This window comes from Camelina sativa, chromosome 11 (genome assembly GCF_000633955.1).
Source record: "Camelina sativa cultivar DH55 chromosome 11, Cs, whole genome shotgun sequence".
In the NCBI taxonomy this organism is placed as follows: domain Eukaryota; kingdom Viridiplantae; phylum Streptophyta; class Magnoliopsida; order Brassicales; family Brassicaceae; genus Camelina; species Camelina sativa.
Window position 1 is genome coordinate 43710347 of NC_025695.1, and position 17138 is coordinate 43727484.

At 34.8% G+C, this 17138-nt stretch overlaps 3 protein-coding genes and 2 pseudogenes across 3 annotated transcripts; 3 read left to right on the forward strand and 2 right to left on the reverse strand.

The window, feature by feature from the left end:
- Window positions 1244–3421, forward strand: LOC104728938 (annotated as a pseudogene).
- On the forward strand, window positions 5232–9864 carry LOC104728939 (annotated as a pseudogene).
- Window positions 10334–12571, reverse strand: LOC104726204 (mitogen-activated protein kinase kinase 6). The gene is made up of 8 exons (XM_010445008.2): window positions 12351–12571; window positions 12110–12194; window positions 11874–12008; window positions 11448–11675; window positions 11173–11355; window positions 10850–11073; window positions 10703–10748; window positions 10334–10574 (listed from the first exon to the last, which is right to left on the reverse strand). Exons 1-8 carry the CDS (start codon window positions 12428–12430, stop codon window positions 10482–10484), a joined length of 1074 nt encoding a protein of 357 aa, XP_010443310.1. The 5' UTR covers window positions 12431–12571; the 3' UTR covers window positions 10334–10481.
- On the forward strand, window positions 13070–15532 carry LOC104728940 (glucan endo-1,3-beta-glucosidase 13). The gene is made up of 4 exons (XM_010447849.2): window positions 13070–13417; window positions 13699–14982; window positions 15062–15095; window positions 15184–15532. The coding sequence occupies exons 1-4, from the start codon at window positions 13354–13356 to the stop codon at window positions 15329–15331; spliced, it is 1530 nt and encodes a 509-aa protein (XP_010446151.2). The 5' UTR covers window positions 13070–13353; the 3' UTR covers window positions 15332–15532.
- On the reverse strand, window positions 15652–16912 carry LOC104726205 (profilin-5-like). The gene is made up of 3 exons (XM_019233213.1): window positions 16690–16912; window positions 16080–16217; window positions 15652–15973 (listed from the first exon to the last, which is right to left on the reverse strand). Exons 1-3 carry the CDS (start codon window positions 16810–16812, stop codon window positions 15839–15841), a joined length of 396 nt encoding a protein of 131 aa, XP_019088758.1. The 5' UTR covers window positions 16813–16912; the 3' UTR covers window positions 15652–15838.

Below are 17138 nucleotides of genomic sequence, written 5' to 3' on the forward strand. Positions count from 1 at the left end.
CAAGAACCGATCCAAAAGCTAAAGAACAGATGCAAAAGTAAAAAAAAAATACGTAAAATTACAGATCAAAAGCAAAAGTTTACATCTTTCACACATAAAATATTATGACAATAACAGACTTGATCAGATGTCACAGTTTATTTTATTTTATTTTAGAACGGACCTCAAGTTCTTTGTTATAGAGATTTGGGAAAAGGAGACCTACAATTTTTGCAAATGCTTCAAGGAGCAATCAGTTTCCGACCAGATCAATCAACTCGGTTCAGTGATGCTCCGAACTCCGAAGCTTGATGCAATATACTCACAACCTTTTCATTGATCCCTCCTCCGCAACTTGCAAATAAACCCACCCAAAAGCCTCCTCCTTCCTCTTTTCTCCGTCGTCTTCCTCCTCTGGTTCGCTCTTCTCCTCTCTCTCTCAAGTTCTTTCTATAATCATTTAGTTTCTTCGTGGGTTCCTTATCGCTCTTCTCCTCTCTCTTTCTCTCTCTCTCTCTCTCTCTCTCAAGTTCTTTCTATAATCATTTAGTTTCTTCGTGGGTTCCTTATCTTTTTTTAGATCTCCCCGGTAAATCTAGAGAATCGCCTGCATTTTGTTCGTTTCTTCCTAAGTATCTCAGATTTTTGCTACCCCAATAATTTTTCTGTTCTTGATTCGTCTCTCCTCCAAGGTCCGTGAAATGTTTTTGTCGGAGATCAACATTGAGTGAAAGATGAACAGATTTTGACACGGCGACCTTAGTTCTCGAGATCGATTAGCTTCTCACTTCTCCTCAAGGTTACATGACACCTTTTCATATAAAAGTCATCACGATCCGAATCGATTACACAAGAAATAGAAAACAAATATATATATATATAATCTTGCGTCATTGTCATTGTTTACAATAGATAACTTTACGCCCAATTATTTTAAAACTAAGCCCAACAAAATAAGATCAAGTTTAAGAGAAAAAGTGACATGGAAACAAGAGACTTATTATAGGTTGAGACATGTTGAGTTGTATTATTTGAAATATTTTTATTGGCTAACAATTTTAATGAGATGTCAAGCTCAGAAGAGCCTAAATTGCTGAGTTGTCATATGAGGAGAGCAACACATTCTAGTTTTATTGTATTGATAAGTAATATGACTGAATTACCATTATAAAAAAGGTATTGAATAAATTGGATAATTAGGGAATTAGGCTAATAAGCCTTTGTTGCCTAGGGTTTTTAGTTTTCTCATTGTGCGTCTCAAAACATGGAGAGCATCGATGAGTTGCCAGATGAACTGCTCGTGAAGATATTGGCATCGCTTCCTACATTTAAAGAGACTGTAGCAACAACTCTCATATCAAAACGTTGGCGGGATCTTTGGAAACTGGTGTCGGATCTCAAGTTTGATTATACATCGTTTGAGAGTACTGGTGAGACTTTTCTCAGTTTTGTTCATACATCTTTGGTGTTAGAGAATCAAACTCTAGAGAGACTGATCTCAAGCTTAGCCGAAACTATTTGGCTTCAATCATCAATTATTTGGTTCAAGCCGTCGTTGATCGATCTGTGAGAGTGGTGAGATTCGACTTGCTGGCAAAACCCTAAAATTACCAAGTTGCTTGAGTACTTGCAAAACCCTAGAAACAATGATACTTTGTGAACCAAGTATCGAGGGTGTCCACCAATCGTTTTGTTTGCCATCACCCAAAACTCTACACCTTTTATCGGTTAAGTTCTCGGGGGGCCAATCTGTTGCAAGTCTTTTACAAATCTGTCCGGTTCTTGAAGATTTGGTTGTACACCAAACCAAAGTCTTCAATAAAAATGTGCTTACTTTGAGTGCTTGTGGAACCCTAAAAACATTGATACTTAGTGAATTATGTATCGATGTTGTTCCCCGTCGGTTTTGTTTCCCATCACTCAAAACTCTACACCTTTTATCGGTTAAGTTCTCTGCCGACATACATGTTGCAAGTCTCTTAGAAATTTGTCCAGTTCTCGAAGATTTGGTTGTACACCAAACCAAAGTCTTCAACGTTGAAGTGCTTAAGTTGAGTACTTGGGTGACCCTAAAATCACTGATACTCCGTGACCTACGTATGGAGTTATTTCCGTATCGGTTCTATATGGCATCACTCAAAACTCTGCACTTTATATCAGTCAAGTTCTCGGCCGACAAATATCTTGTAAGTCCCTTACAAATTTGCCCTGTTCTTGAACATTTGGTTGTAGACCAAACCAGCAGAGAAGTCTTCAATATGAATGTGCCTACTTTGATTGCTTGCGGAACCCTAAAAACATTGATACTCCGTGGACTAGGTATCCAGGTTGATCCGCAAAGTTTCTATTTGCCATCACTCAATACTCTGCACCTTTTCTCGGTTAGGCTCTTGGGCGGCGTAACTGTTGCAAGTCTTTTAACAGGGTGTCCTGTTCTTGAATGTTTGATTGTAAGCGAAACCAGTGAGAATGTGATGATATCCAATATCGATGTGCCTACTTTGAGGAGCTTATCTATCAAGAGCGTATCTATCAAGAGCTTATCTAACAAGAACTCGAAAGGGAAACGTGGGAAATATACATATGTTGACAAAAGTCATGGGTTTGTGATAAAAGCTCCTTCTTTGAAATATTTGAGCTTTAAGGATACATGTAGTAACTCTCTAAAGTTTGAGTCTATGCCTGAGGTGATCAAAGCTGACATCGAGGTTATCTGTGACCAATCTGAGAACTTCATAGGATCTCTACCCTCAATCCAACATCTTACTCTTTGTTCTCTAACTTCAAAGGTAAAAAAAAAAAAAAAAAAAATTCTCTCCAATAATGTCAAAATATCTCCTTTTTGTGTTTTGTTATTCTCATTATAGTAATTAACTAATATATAGATACTTTAATTGCAGACTCCATATCCTAAAGATACTTCCTTCTCCTCTCTTAAACATCTAGAGCTATGTACATGCTCTGCAGGATGGGCGGATCTGCTTGCTTGTATGCTCAATGACGCTCCAAATCTTCGGTCTCTCAAGCTTAAGTCGGTATGTTTAGATGAACAGTTTTATAAAACTATTGCCTTTTACAATGATCAGATGAACATATAGTCCCGTTTAAAACTAGGGTGCATGCCCGTTTCATCTTTTCGTCTCAGGAACATAATTATAATTACAATGATCCGATGACCCTCTGGGAAGAACCAGCAGTTGTTCCTGAATGTTTATCGGAGCATCTCAAGACCTTGGAATGGAGTCAATACGAAGGAACAGAGCAAGAGAGGAATGTGGCTGGATACATACTAGCACACGCTACTTGTCTAAAGACGGCGACAATATTTTCAACAGGAAGTAAAAGCGAATATCAACGCATTCGCATGTTGGGGAAGTTAGAGTCTATGGACAGAGTTTCAGAGACATGTCAACTTAGGGTAAGATTATTGGTGGTCTCTTAATTTGGGGTTGTTAAACACTGTTTGAGTATTTAATGAATTAATTGTGAATGGTTTTGAATATAAGAACCTTTGAGCTCTTAGGAAAAATTTAATCATCCAATGGTAGGTTCTAATTTTGGGTCTCTTATTTTTGAAAATATTGTTTTTTTAAATTAAAAAATTGTAAATAGAATATAAGTCGTATCATATTACAAATAGAAAATATTGCATTTATTTAATTTTCAAACATACAAAATATAATAAAAACATCAATACATATTACAATAGAAGTGCAATTCATAAATAGATAAAAGGATTAATTTTAATATTTATTTGCTCCAAATTTTGCCAAAATATTCTCAACCAAATCAACTGATGCATGCTCCATTCAAAAAATATATAAGATATCTCCTGAAGCTTTGTAAACTGTTTCCAACTTTTTAGCAAATTGGTCCAACGTTTCCTGCAGTCTAAACCCATTGCAACACACATAAGAAAAGTCAATATACCGATCACTCACAGTTTCATCAAAGCCTCAATCAAACTCAAAAGAGATATGCTTTTTTAAAACCTGTTGCTTTGCCGGAAATCATAACCAAAACTAAAAAGGGTTTTCCCTTCTTCGAATCCCCATCCAAGCATCTCAACAATCATTTAACCTGTTTCCAAATACAAATAAGAGATTAACAAAGTAAAAGCTGATGACTTTCTCAAAACAAAACACAGAGAAATCAAAAGTCTGAAGTGTTTATATATGTATGTATACACAAAACTCAACTATTATTCGCCTCTAACAATATCGGTCAAACAGTTAAGGATTCGCCTCTAACAAGAGTAAAAAGGGATCATATCGGAACACAAAATCACACCAAGAACCCTAATTTTATGTCTAACATCAAATTACCCAATTTTTGCCCAAATTAAAAGCACCCTAATCATAAAACAATATGTGATTTCATACTATTGTACTGAGAAACTTACCTTCGGATACCAATTGATTCAATCTCTTCCTATTTAATCGACCCCAACTTCGTTTCGGATCCATCTCCAAATCGCGGATTCGATTCTGTCTATCGCGATTGGCCTCCGCCTTGTGCAATCGCCTAGCTACTCATCTCCCAATCCTTCGATTCCAAACCTCCAGATTCCAAATCCATCGATTACATATCACACGGCCTTTCCCTTTTTCGATCGCGAGAGAGAGAGGAAAACAAAAAAAAATCGAGCTTCTCATTTTTTTTCCTTTGTATTATTTTTATGACCAACAACAACCCGACATGTATCGTCTCTTAAACTATAATCGGGTATACTATATTAGAGGCGCCCTTGAATTTTTTCTTTTGTTCTTATTTATTTTTTTGAGTCAAAAAGACTAAGAACCCCTATATGATACTGCCAATAAAGAAGGTCTTAAATTTGACAACTTAACATTGATACCAAAACCAACTTGTGTTTGACTAAACTGTTAATGCATGTGAAATGTGTCTCAATCTATAAGACACAAAAGATTTTAGCTTTCTTTTTCCTTTTCTTTGATTTTATTTTTGGTGTGTATGGTTTTTTCTTCTTTCTAATTTATCTCCGGATTCTTTTTTAATTTGTGAGTTTTTTCTTTTTGAATAAATTACACTACATTTAGGATTCAATACTTTTCATGGATTTTAAACAAGAGAATCAGAACAAAGAGTTTCGTATAACTAAAACTTAAAACATTGTGGATGGGGGACTTGTTCAAAACTAAATGTAAGAATTGTCACTGTTGTTGATCAATGAGACAATGATCATAATTTTATTGGTAAATAAATATTTATTTGACTTTTATTCGAATAAAATGAATGGTCCTTTGGAGTATCAAGTATGGATCCATGAGTGTCCGTGACTCGTCTCCGCCACATGTTATTCTCCTTAGGTATGAACTCTCATGTCAATACTATAGTTTATTCTTATCCTTTGATTTGGCCTTCACGACATGTCATAATTTCGGAAAAATAATAATCAGTTTTGAAATTGACTAAATCTATTGAATCACATATATAACCAACACCTCTTGTATATTACAAATTAAAAGAATAACGTAGAGTGGATAATACTAAAATATCATTCATCATATAATAAAGTTAGATTTTAGAAGTTAGCCATTAATAAAATTGACGTGCCATCGAAACGTAAACGACATCGTTTTGTTATGTTTTCTACGCAAAAAATTGTGAAAAATCCACATGGCGTCGATGGCACGTCAATACACATGTGGATTATGAGTCAGCATCTCTAACGGTTGACTTAAATCCGTTAACATGAACTTTGACATTGGCTCAATTTTATAAGTACAAATATGAAATTTGAATTTTACTAGGGTACATATCTAAATTAACACTCTTAATTTGTACATGTAGCAATTCATACTTTTCGGAGGTGTACGGATATGAAATGACCCTTTTCTCGTCAAGTCCCAGAAGACGTCTTCTTAGGATTAGTTGAATTTGCTTGCCAATGGAATCCTCTGTTCGGAAGTTAGTTGAGTGAAGCCTAGCATTCCTTTCCAGATACGAAATGTATCTTAATTATCAAATCATAACATATACGAAATGCAAATATAGAAGAAGATGACTTAGTATCTGAGGACAAAAAGGATATTGTGATTTACAGTATGAGTATATTGTCTTCATAAAATTTTAAAGTATCTTAATTTTACTGTGAAAAAAAACCATTTTAATTAGTATTGATTGTTTGACAAAGAAAAAATTAGTATGGATTCAGAATATTTCAGGTCGGGCTCTCCAGTCCCAGTAAAAATAGAATAAAAATGGAAATGTAGTTGAATTCGCCTTTATATATAAATAATAATAATAATTAGGACATGGATAAATAAAATTGAAAAAAGGAATTTACAATTCAGTAACAAAGTTAAAATAAGACTGTTGACAAAAAAAAAAGACTTTTTCCCCACGTCAAATCAAAATTAGAAAACTAACTTTTATTGATTATCTTTTTTTATTGATAATCGTATTTTATTTCAAAACTTTGATAATAAATAGCATGAATTATTATTATCCAATCACATAAAAGGTAATAAACTAATTTTTAATAGTTTCCACTCTATATATAATATAATAACTAGGTATTAACCCACCTTAAACCGTGGGCCGAACATTTTATTTGAATTAAATTTGAAATATTTTTTTGTTATTTTGTTATTTATTATTAGTAATTCATCTAGCCAACATACAATCAGATTATTGCTGCAAAAATTATTGCCAAAAAAAAATCTGTATAAAATCAGTAGAAATCTTATCTGTTTAACTGAATAGAAAATTCTAAATATCTTATTTTTAACACACTAATTTTTTTTTATCCTAGTTAAATTGTCTTTATTATATGTAAGGATCCTAACTATTTTTTACACTTTTAATGTTATTTTTATAAATGTATTTCTCAATTAATATAGTAGGACTAGAATTGGATCCGTGCTATAGCACGGGTTTAAATTTCTTCTGTTTATTTTGTAATTTTTATTTAAATCAATATATGTGATTGTTTTATTTGTTTTAAAAGTCTTTTTCTTTTGGGATGAAACACTATGTTATGAAATCATGTTCTAAATATGACTTATGAAATAATATATATTTTGTAAGATCTAGTCTAGAAGATTTAAATTTTGACCCGCGGTACACTGCGGGTTAAGTTATTTGTTATAAAAAATAATTTTTGTTTGTTAATTGAATTTGATTTGTTTAGTTTTTAAAATTATATATTGTATTTTAATTGTTAATTCTATGACTTAACCTATAATATACCGCATATTAAATTTAGGACCAAATATGTAACATATATTTGTCAAAATCATCTTGACCGAGAAAGCCTCTACCAAATAACATTATTCCAAACTTTAATTTAATCTGAGAAATCATATTTTTAAAAATTTCAACCCATTTTTTTCATTTTATAGTGACATATTATTGACCCGTGCTATAACAAATCAAATTAGAGTGTTTATAATTTAAATTTTTTGATCTATCATATATTTATGATATTCTTAAAAATATCAAATTAAACTATTTTTAAATACTTCAAATTAAATTATTTAAATTTTTTATTATAGTATATAAAATTATACAATTCAACAAAAGAAATATATGAAATTAAATTTAAATATTCAAATTTTTACTCGTTATTTAGTCAAAATTTTAGTTGAATGGATATTTTTTAAAAGAATAATATTATTAAAGATTGAATATTTTTTAGATTGAACAATTTATATTGGCTTTAATAGTATGACTTTATAGTATGATTTCAATGCCTGATAAATCAAAGTTCATGCCCATTCGTATTCAGAATCATTTTGGTCATTTTTTATAGTATGACTTTGAATCTTTGCATAGTTTTCTTAGGCTATGTGGTTGAGACATTATATACATTTTTTATTCATCAATTGAGCAATACATGTCCCTTATCTTTTAAATGTTACCTATAATTGATTTTATATGTTACCATAATTAACTAAATGCATATTATCCCTAATTACCAAAAATCAAACTAACTTGTGTATATTATGTGATACACCTAAATTATAAATATCATAAGTTTATAACAAAAAATCATATATATATATATATATATATATCTATTATATAGTATACAAAAAAGTCTATGTACTTCCAAAATATTAAATAGGGGATATATCCTTAAACATACATAGTAAATTAATTATTTAAAAAAAATCGTGCATCAAACCCAATTTGACTAGGGTTCTTTCCTAGTTTTCTTCTTCCTTCGCACGCACGTCCCAGAATTGAGAGAAAAATTCACCAGAACAATGGAGAACTGCCAGAAGAAGAAAAGGAGAAGACTCTGCCAGAAGAATAAGGAAAAAGAAGTGGAGAAACATGGACTCAGTGATTTGCCAGATGAATTGATCTTGAAAATATTCTCGATGCTTCCGTTGTTTAACGAGACTTTAGCAACACGTTTCATATCAAAATACTGGGAGGGTCCTAGAAAACAGGAGCCGAATGTCATGTTTAGTGATGAATCGACCAGTATTTTTAGGACTTCCATGAGTTTTGTATATGGATCTTTGATGTCGTCTAACGATGCTCCAACTCTAGAGAGCTTGCATATCAAGCTTGGAAAGCTTAGACAAAACTATTCGGCTAAAGAAATCAACTTCTGTGTTCAAGTCGCTGTTAATCGGTCTGTGAAAAGCTGAGGATCGACTTGTCTGGCAAAACCCTATATTTTCCGTGTTGCTTGACTACTTGCAGAACCCTAAAAGAATTGGTACTCCATAATTTGATTATCAAGGTTGTCCCTCATTGGTTTCGTTTGCCATCACTCAAAACTCTGAAACTTTTATCTGTTCCGGCAGTGGGTAAATCTGTTCCAAGTCTTTTAAAGATTTGCCCTGTTCTTGAAAATTTGGTTGTAAACAAGAAAGAAGATGACAATGTGATGATATACACTATCAACGTGCCTACTTTGAGGAGCTTGTCTATCATAAACAGGGAAAGGACAAAGCGCACCAACGCTGGACAGAGTCGTGGCTTTTTGATAAATACTCCTTCTTTGACGTATTTGAACATTAAGGATGCATTCAGCAACTTTATAATGTTTGAACCTATGCCTGAGGTGACCAAAGCGAATATGGTGGTTACATGTGACCAGTCTGAGAAGTTCATAGGGTGTCTTACCTCAATCAAACATCTTTCTCTTTGTTCTCTAACTTCAAAGGTAACAAAACTTTCTTACTCCAATAATGTCAATATTTCCCCTTTTATGTTTTTTTATTCTCAGTACTGAAATTAGAATAAAACTTTATATAATTGCAGACTCCATATCCTATTGGCACAAAACTCTCCTCTCTTCGACATCTACAGTTATGTACATGTTCTGCTGGATGGCAGAATCTACTTGATTGTATGCTCAGTGACGCTCCCAAACTTCGATCTCTTACTCTTAAGTTGGTATGTTGAATGCAACTTTTTTATATACTTATGTTTATGTTTTACTAGTATAGTAGTATGTTAGATGAACATTAAAACTTTATCAATGTTTTGAATAATGATAAAATATTACTTTTTTTTTTGTTTTGACGATCTATAGCACTAACACACGTAATGTTTACTTGTATTTATTTTTCGTGTCAGAAACATCAAGTCAATAAGGACTATGGGAAAAACCTTTGGAAAAACCCAACAATTGTTCCTGAATGTTTATCGACGCATTTTAAGATCTCGAAATGGAGAGGATATACAGGCACCAAGCATGAGAGGAATGTGGTTAGGTACATACTAGCAAACGCTCCTTGTCTAAAGAAGGCGACTTTCTCTACAAAATGTAGAAACCAATGTGATACCAGGCTCAGCGAGATAACGTATATGCACATAGTTTCAGAGAAATGTCAGTTTGTGTTTGACTAAAAAACTCTTCATGTGATTGTGTGTGTCTCTAGAAGACACAACAGAGGGTCTTAGCTTTCTTCTTCCCTATTTTTCCCTGACTTTACTTTTGGTGTTTGTGGGGTTTTGATTTCTAATCTCCGGATCTACTTTAATCTGTGAAAACAGATCCGTTTTTGTTTACATAATTAATTTTTTTTACTCTACATCTAAGATTCCCTTACATAGAATTAGAAGGGACTTTCCTCAAAACTACAAATAAATATGAAACAGATGGGATTCATAGTCTGGTAAATGATATATTCTAAAAGATACATACATGAATGAGTCTTTGGAGTATGGACCCAATGAGTGTCCATGACTCATCTCCACCACATGCTATTCTGCTTATATAGGATCATAGGATCTCTCAAGTCAAGACTATAGTATATTCTTATCCTTTGATTTAGCCTGAATGAGATGTCATAATTTGGGAGAAAAGTGACTTTTTAAATTGACTGAGTCTATCAAATCACAAACCAAAACCTTGTATAATACATATTAAAGAAAGAACACAATGAATAATAAAATCTCATTCAACTTTCATCCTCAAGTAATAATCTTTTAGAGACACATTACACAATATCATGTATCTTATCATAGCATATCATATACCAAATGCAAATGCAGAAAAAAAGAGGAATTACTTATCTAAGATAGTTAACAGGTGGTTCCAGACTACCAACAAGTATCCCGAGATCAATATCCTTGTCCTCAAACTTTTTTATGAATGGATGACTCTGAGAACATGAAGAAAAATATTAGAATGTTTCATCACAGATACTAGTTACAAAAACTGAGAAGAGAGAAAGAGAGAGGGAGGGAGGGAGGGGTGAGTATCTTTTTGTGTGCGGTTAATATTACTTACCAAGAGGTCCAAAGATGATGCTCTTGCTGGAGGATCTTTTTGTATGCTGTTATTAATGTAAAGAAGAATCATATTAACCATTAATAATAATTCTTTGTGTGTTTCAATGCAGAGTATATGAAGATGCAATAATGAATTGCTATTTACCAGGCTGATACAAAGGAGCAGAATTCAGGTGAGAATTGATCAGAAGGAGCAGTTGGTGGTGGATTCTCTACGATTGCTGCCAAGAGCTCATAAAAGCTTGGCGGGTTTTGCTGATCTTCAGATTCTAAGTAAGGGAATCTTCCTATTGCGCATTCTAACACTGACATGCCCAAACTCCAAATGTCACTGCTGTAGTCATATGTGCTTCCACTGATCCTCTCAGGCTGTGAAGTGAAGAAGTGAAAAAGAGACGAGGCATGGTTATGTATGTTGCAGCATCAAGAAAGTTGTAATGTAGATGATTGTTGGAAACGATTTCTTACCGACATATAGTTGTAGGTTCCAACAAATGTGTCCCTCTGTCCCATGGAGCTAGCAAGACTTGCACTTACACCAAAATCTGAGATTTTCACTTCCCCTTTATGGTTGACAAGAAGGTTTGATGGTTTAATGTCTCTGTGTATGACATGTCTTTCGTTGTGGAGGTACACAAGGCCTTGCAAAACCTGTTAACAAGGGTCAAATAAGTAAGAGTGATGATAAACCATGAGAATACTTTTGAAATCATTTGGTAAGAGTATAGAAAGTTCCATTGTACCTGTTTACAGACAACAGCAAGGTAAGGTTCAAGAATAGTCTTCACTTGTCGTATCACATCCGCAAGAGATCCCCGATCCATATATTCGAGGACAAGTGAAAAGGCCCCATTGTGATAGAAAGAGTGGTAGCAAACAACTACATGTGGACATTGTGATGATGCTTGGTTAATTTTGAGCTCCTGGACAATTTGCTTCCGGATTTCTTCTTGTATATTCATCTGTATGACCTGTGATTCATAAAGCAAACAAACTCAAACCCCAAATGTACTTGTATACTCAAAGGGCCTCGTTCACCATATGTGAATCATTAGTCCTAACCAAGTGATCATATCATCAAAAGAACTAAACTTTCCTACTTCCCATCTTATGAATCCATCTTTTTCAAAAACTCAAAGATTATAAGAGACCAGTCAAAAAAACTTTACCTTCATAGCAAAGAATTTGCCAACCCATTTATGTCGAACTAGTTGAACAACTCCACCACTGCCTTTTCCGATGACTTTCACAGTCTCTAAGTCTTCAGCAGTGATTTCGAAATCAAGCTCTTTGCTATCAGATGGCTATAACGAAACACACAAGAAACCCCCCCTTTAGTTACTTAATTCTCTTGAATCCTTATGAGATCTCTCAATAAAACAAGATTAGGGTTGAAAATTATTACCCTTGATTGCTTCTCATCTGACGTCAACCTAAGCCCCTTTTGATTCAGAAGAAAATCTCCATCATGAAACGTTCCACTCGCAGTCCTGTTTTCGTTTTTTTAAAATCAAATTCACAGAACAGATTCAAACCCAGAAAAATTAATGATTCGAATCGATCGATTTGGGTTTTGCAATCCCGTGAAATGAAACAGATCGAAGTACAAAAAAAAAAAGATAGGAGAAATCGCGAAAAAAACTTACAAGAAGGAAGAGATTGGGGTTTCTTGAGCTGGAACGGAGAGGAGCTTAAGCTGCTTCAAATTCGATTTGATCTTCACCATTTTTTCAATTTTCTTGGGATTATCGCTCTCTAACTCTCTCTTTATTTCTTTCTAGGGTTTTGTAAAAAATAAGCAATTTCAAGATAGTGTGGAGAGAAGAAGACGACGATTCTTCAATCGTAACGGACTTATTGATTTTGAACGCGTGAGACCGGGAAAAGTAATAAAATAACAAAATCATAGTTAAAATCAAGAATTAAATGGGCTTTGATTTATAGATGCGGCCCATTAATTGCACCACAACAGAACCATTCCACCACCGGTTATCTCTGGTATGTTTGACAGCTGGCGATAATAACAATCTTAATTGCTTTTGTTTTGTTTTTTGGTTTTGGAGATCCGAATTATATAATTATTTGAGTGTTGATAAAATTAAAAACCAAATTTTCATTACTTTTTGTTTTGTCGGTTTGAAATTATGTTTCTCCCACACTTTATGAATTGTTAAGCAAAATATGTATTTTGTGATCAAATTGATTATTTTATTTAGAGTATATACAAAAGGTCAAAAGCTCAACAAAAAATTAAATTCCATGGGACCAATTTTTTTAATTTATAATAGGGTAGTTTTGAGAATAACGCATAAATAACGGGCGACTAAAGTAAAAGAAAAAAAGTTGGAATAATAATGGAATCTCTCAAAGAGCTTAGCGGAATCCAGACAATTCTATCAAATCTAATTAATTGTACTGTCTGAGGCCCGCTTCGTTCCCGACCAGTGTTCCAACTTCTGACAAGAAAAAATAAAATAACTAAACTAGTTTCCCACTCTCGCTGTAGAGAGAGAAAGAGAGAGCTTTTAACGAAGCTTTTTTTGGTAGAGAGAGAAAAAAGCTTCGAACTTTATTTCAGAAAATCGAAGAAGAAGGAGCTGCCAGAAGATAAAGCTTCCTTCTTTCGAGGAAAGGAAGCAAACCAAAGCAATGACGACGAGAGACTTCAAGCTCATCTTCTCCATTTCTCTTCTGCTTCTGCTTCTACTTCTGGGTTTGTCTCTCTCTCTCTCTCTCACTCATATCTTTCTCTCTTGTAGTATTATTCACTTCAAGAGCGGTCTGAGACTTTGTTCTGAATTTGAGCAGCAAAAGTATCACTCAATGGTTTCCAATTTCGATTCTTGCTTAAATAGATTCTGTCTACTGTAGACTTACAAGTACATGGAGCTATAATAATTGCATAATTTGAAACCCTCATTCCAATTTTGAGCTTTTTAGACATCTTCTAGACATTTGATTCTGTCTTTTTCCCTTTGCCCCTAATTTTGGCAGACTGTTGCTACGGTGGCAAGGTCGGAGTTTGTTACGGAAGAAGCGCCGACGACCTTCCAACACCGGCAAAAGTTGTTCAATTGATTCAACAGCACAACATCAAATACGTCAGAATCTATGATTACAATTCACAAGTCCTCAAAGCATTTGGAAACACAAGCATTGAGCTTATGATTGGTGTTCCAAACTCCGATCTCAACGCTTTCTCACAATCCCAAGCAAATGTAGACACGTGGCTCAAGAACAGCGTCTTACCATACTATCCAACGACCAAGATCACTTACATTACCGTTGGAGCTGAATCTACTGACGATCCACACATCAATGCTTCATCTTTCGTTGTCCCCGCTATGCAGAATGTGTTAACCGGTCTTCGAAAAGTCGGTTTGAGTAAGAGAATCAAAGTTTCGACGACTCTTTCCCTCGGTGTTCTCTCTAGATCTTTCCCTCCTTCTGCTGGAGCGTTCAACAGCAGCTACGCTTATTTCTTGAGACCAATGCTTGAGTTCCTTGCAGAGAATAAGTCACCTTTCATGATCGATCTTTATCCCTACTACGCTTACAGAGATTCTCCAAACAATGTGTCTTTGGATTATGTCTTGTTTGAGTCTTCCTCTGAAGTGATTGACCCAAACACTGGTTTGCTTTACAAGAACATGTTTGATGCTCAAGTTGATGCTCTCTATTACGCTCTCACGGCTTTAAACTTCAGGACAATCAAGATTATGGTTACTGAGACTGGATGGCCAACCAAAGGTTCACCAAAGGAGAAAGCTGCTGCGTCTCCTGACAACGCTGAGACTTACAATTCAAACATAATCCGCCATGTGGTTACTAACCAAGGCACACCTGCAAAGCCAGGAGAGGCGATGAACGTTTATATATTCTCGTTGTTTAACGAGAATAGGAAAACGGGTTTAGATTCAGAGAGAAACTGGGGATTGTTTTACCCTGATCAGACAAGTGTTTATCAGTTGGATTTCACGGGAAAGAGCAACGGGTTTCACTCGAATTCGAGTGGTACAAACTCTAGTGGGAATAGTAATAGTTGGTGCATCGCTTCTTCTAAAGCTTCAGAGAGAGATCTGAAAGGTGCTTTGGATTGGGCCTGTGGTCCTGGAAATGTTGATTGCACCGCTATTCAACCGAGCCAGCCTTGTTTCCAACCAGATAATTTGGTTTCTCATGCTTCTTTCGTGTTCAATAGCTATTTCCAGCAGAATAGAGCAACAGACGTCGCTTGTAGCTTTGGAGGAGCTGGTGTTAAGGTCAACAAGGACCCTAGTAAGTAAACAAAATCACCAGCTTTCACTTGTTCAAAATCACAAATCAACAGTCTTAATCTGATTCAATGTTGTTGCAGGTTATGACAAATGCATATACATAACTGCAGGAGGGTATGTCATAAAAGATAGTCGTTTCAGATTTGCAAAGTGAAGAACAATACATTCTCATTCTTACTAATTTGTTAAAACCTTTCTGCAGGAACAAAACCAAGGCGACGAATGCAACTGCATTGACCTCCTCTGCTTCAACTTCACGCGGAAACCAACTACTCAGATGGATTTTTAAACTCTGTCTCATGATCTCGTTGTCCTTGAGTTTGCAAACTATGAATTCACAAGAACTGTAACCCCAGAATCTGAAAGAATTTTGAGTCAGTGTTTTTGCAGGAATGTAGCAGTAGCGAGAAAAAAAAATGCAAAATCTGTTCCTGAATAGTTTAGTTTGGTCTAGAAATTGTGAGCGTTTATGATTGTCGTTCTTTCTGCAGTGAAATCGTTGTACAGACATTCTATCTGAAATCTTGTCTGAAATCAGCCAATTGTATCCATAGTCTTGTTATCTGAGATTCTGACACTGAAATTCACAAAAATCACCATCTGCATAAACCATTCATGAACTCTAAAGCTTAAGAACCACACTCACTGCCCATTCATTAAAATTTTCAACTCAGCCACAAATGGAGACAATATCATATTGTTATAGAAATCATACAACTCCAAGATCCATCACATGGTAGGTAATACACAGTCGAATGATCGATCACCTTCAATATATATATATATATATATATAGTTTTCTCTCACGACACAACTAGAATATTACATCAGCAACATGAATATAGCATAAGCTAGGTTCAGAGCCCTGATTCGATGAGGTAGTCACCGAGCCTCTCCACAACCATATTGCATTGTCCAGGAGTCATTGGTTCATCATAGATACCAAAGACCATTGCTTGGGTGGTCTTCTTGATGGTAACACCACCAGTTCCCTACAATGGAAGCAAAAGCAACATCAATTCATTAAAAAAAACAAGTTAGCAGAGTGAAACAAAAGATCCATCAAACTCAAGACAAAAATCAAAAATTTCTAGTTACCTTCTTTCCTCGAATGACGGCATTTGGCTCTCCTTGGATTACCATGTACTTGTTGCCACCAAGGAACAATCCTGTTGGAGCAAGTGTTCCAGGTTCAGCAAAATCTTTGTTGATGCCTTCGATTTCTTCTGGCTTCAACTAAAACAACAACAACAACAAATACAGAAAGATCAGAACGAGCTACATAACCAGCATTACTTAAACAACTAGTATCTTGAAGAACTACAAAACCCATGAACATATAAATCAGGAAACCAAACTCAACAACACAAAAAGGTTCTCCATTTCAAAAGTCACAACTTCTCTCAATTGAAGCGAGCTTTAAAAACTAGTGAATCGAACTTTTTCTACTGCATCTTTTTGCAATTTTATAACCACAAGAACATATGAATCATAAAACCAAAACCAAACCAGAACAAAAATGCTCAATTTTGGTGATTCTGTAGCTAAAGCTAGAAAAAAATCAAACGCATGAGCTAATATTGATCACATAGTGATACTAATTCAATCTTAAACAAATAAAGGTTGTAAATTTCAACACAGATCTAACCAACAAAAAGGTAAAACGCGTGTAGCAAGTAAGAATCAGCACTTTGGTAAAAGACCTAACCTGAGGGAAACTGGTGCTCTGAGCCCAGACACTACCGTCTTGACCGAGAACTGCAGCGGCAATGAGGCGGTTGCCTTCAACATCGCACATCAAGTGATCGTCGACGTAAGTCTGCCACGACATCTTCTTCTTTCTTCTTTCTTTGCTTCTTCTTCTTCTTTGTGGTTTATAGGAATCGGAATGTTCTAGAGTCTAGAGAGATAGCGTCGAAACTACGAGTGTGTGTGGCAGTGGCATTTACGCAAATATAGAGAATTTATACATGCTTGACACGTGCCAGTACATCTCTTTTTCTTAACAAGTTTTTTTCCCCTTTTGTCCTTTTTGATTATAATTAATTTAGTAGGCCTTAACTCGTCTTAATGGGGCCTTAATACGTTTTTATTTTGTAATGGAGGGGTGATTTTGTAAATATGTCTAATATCGTTGAAGAACATTAATGATGAAAT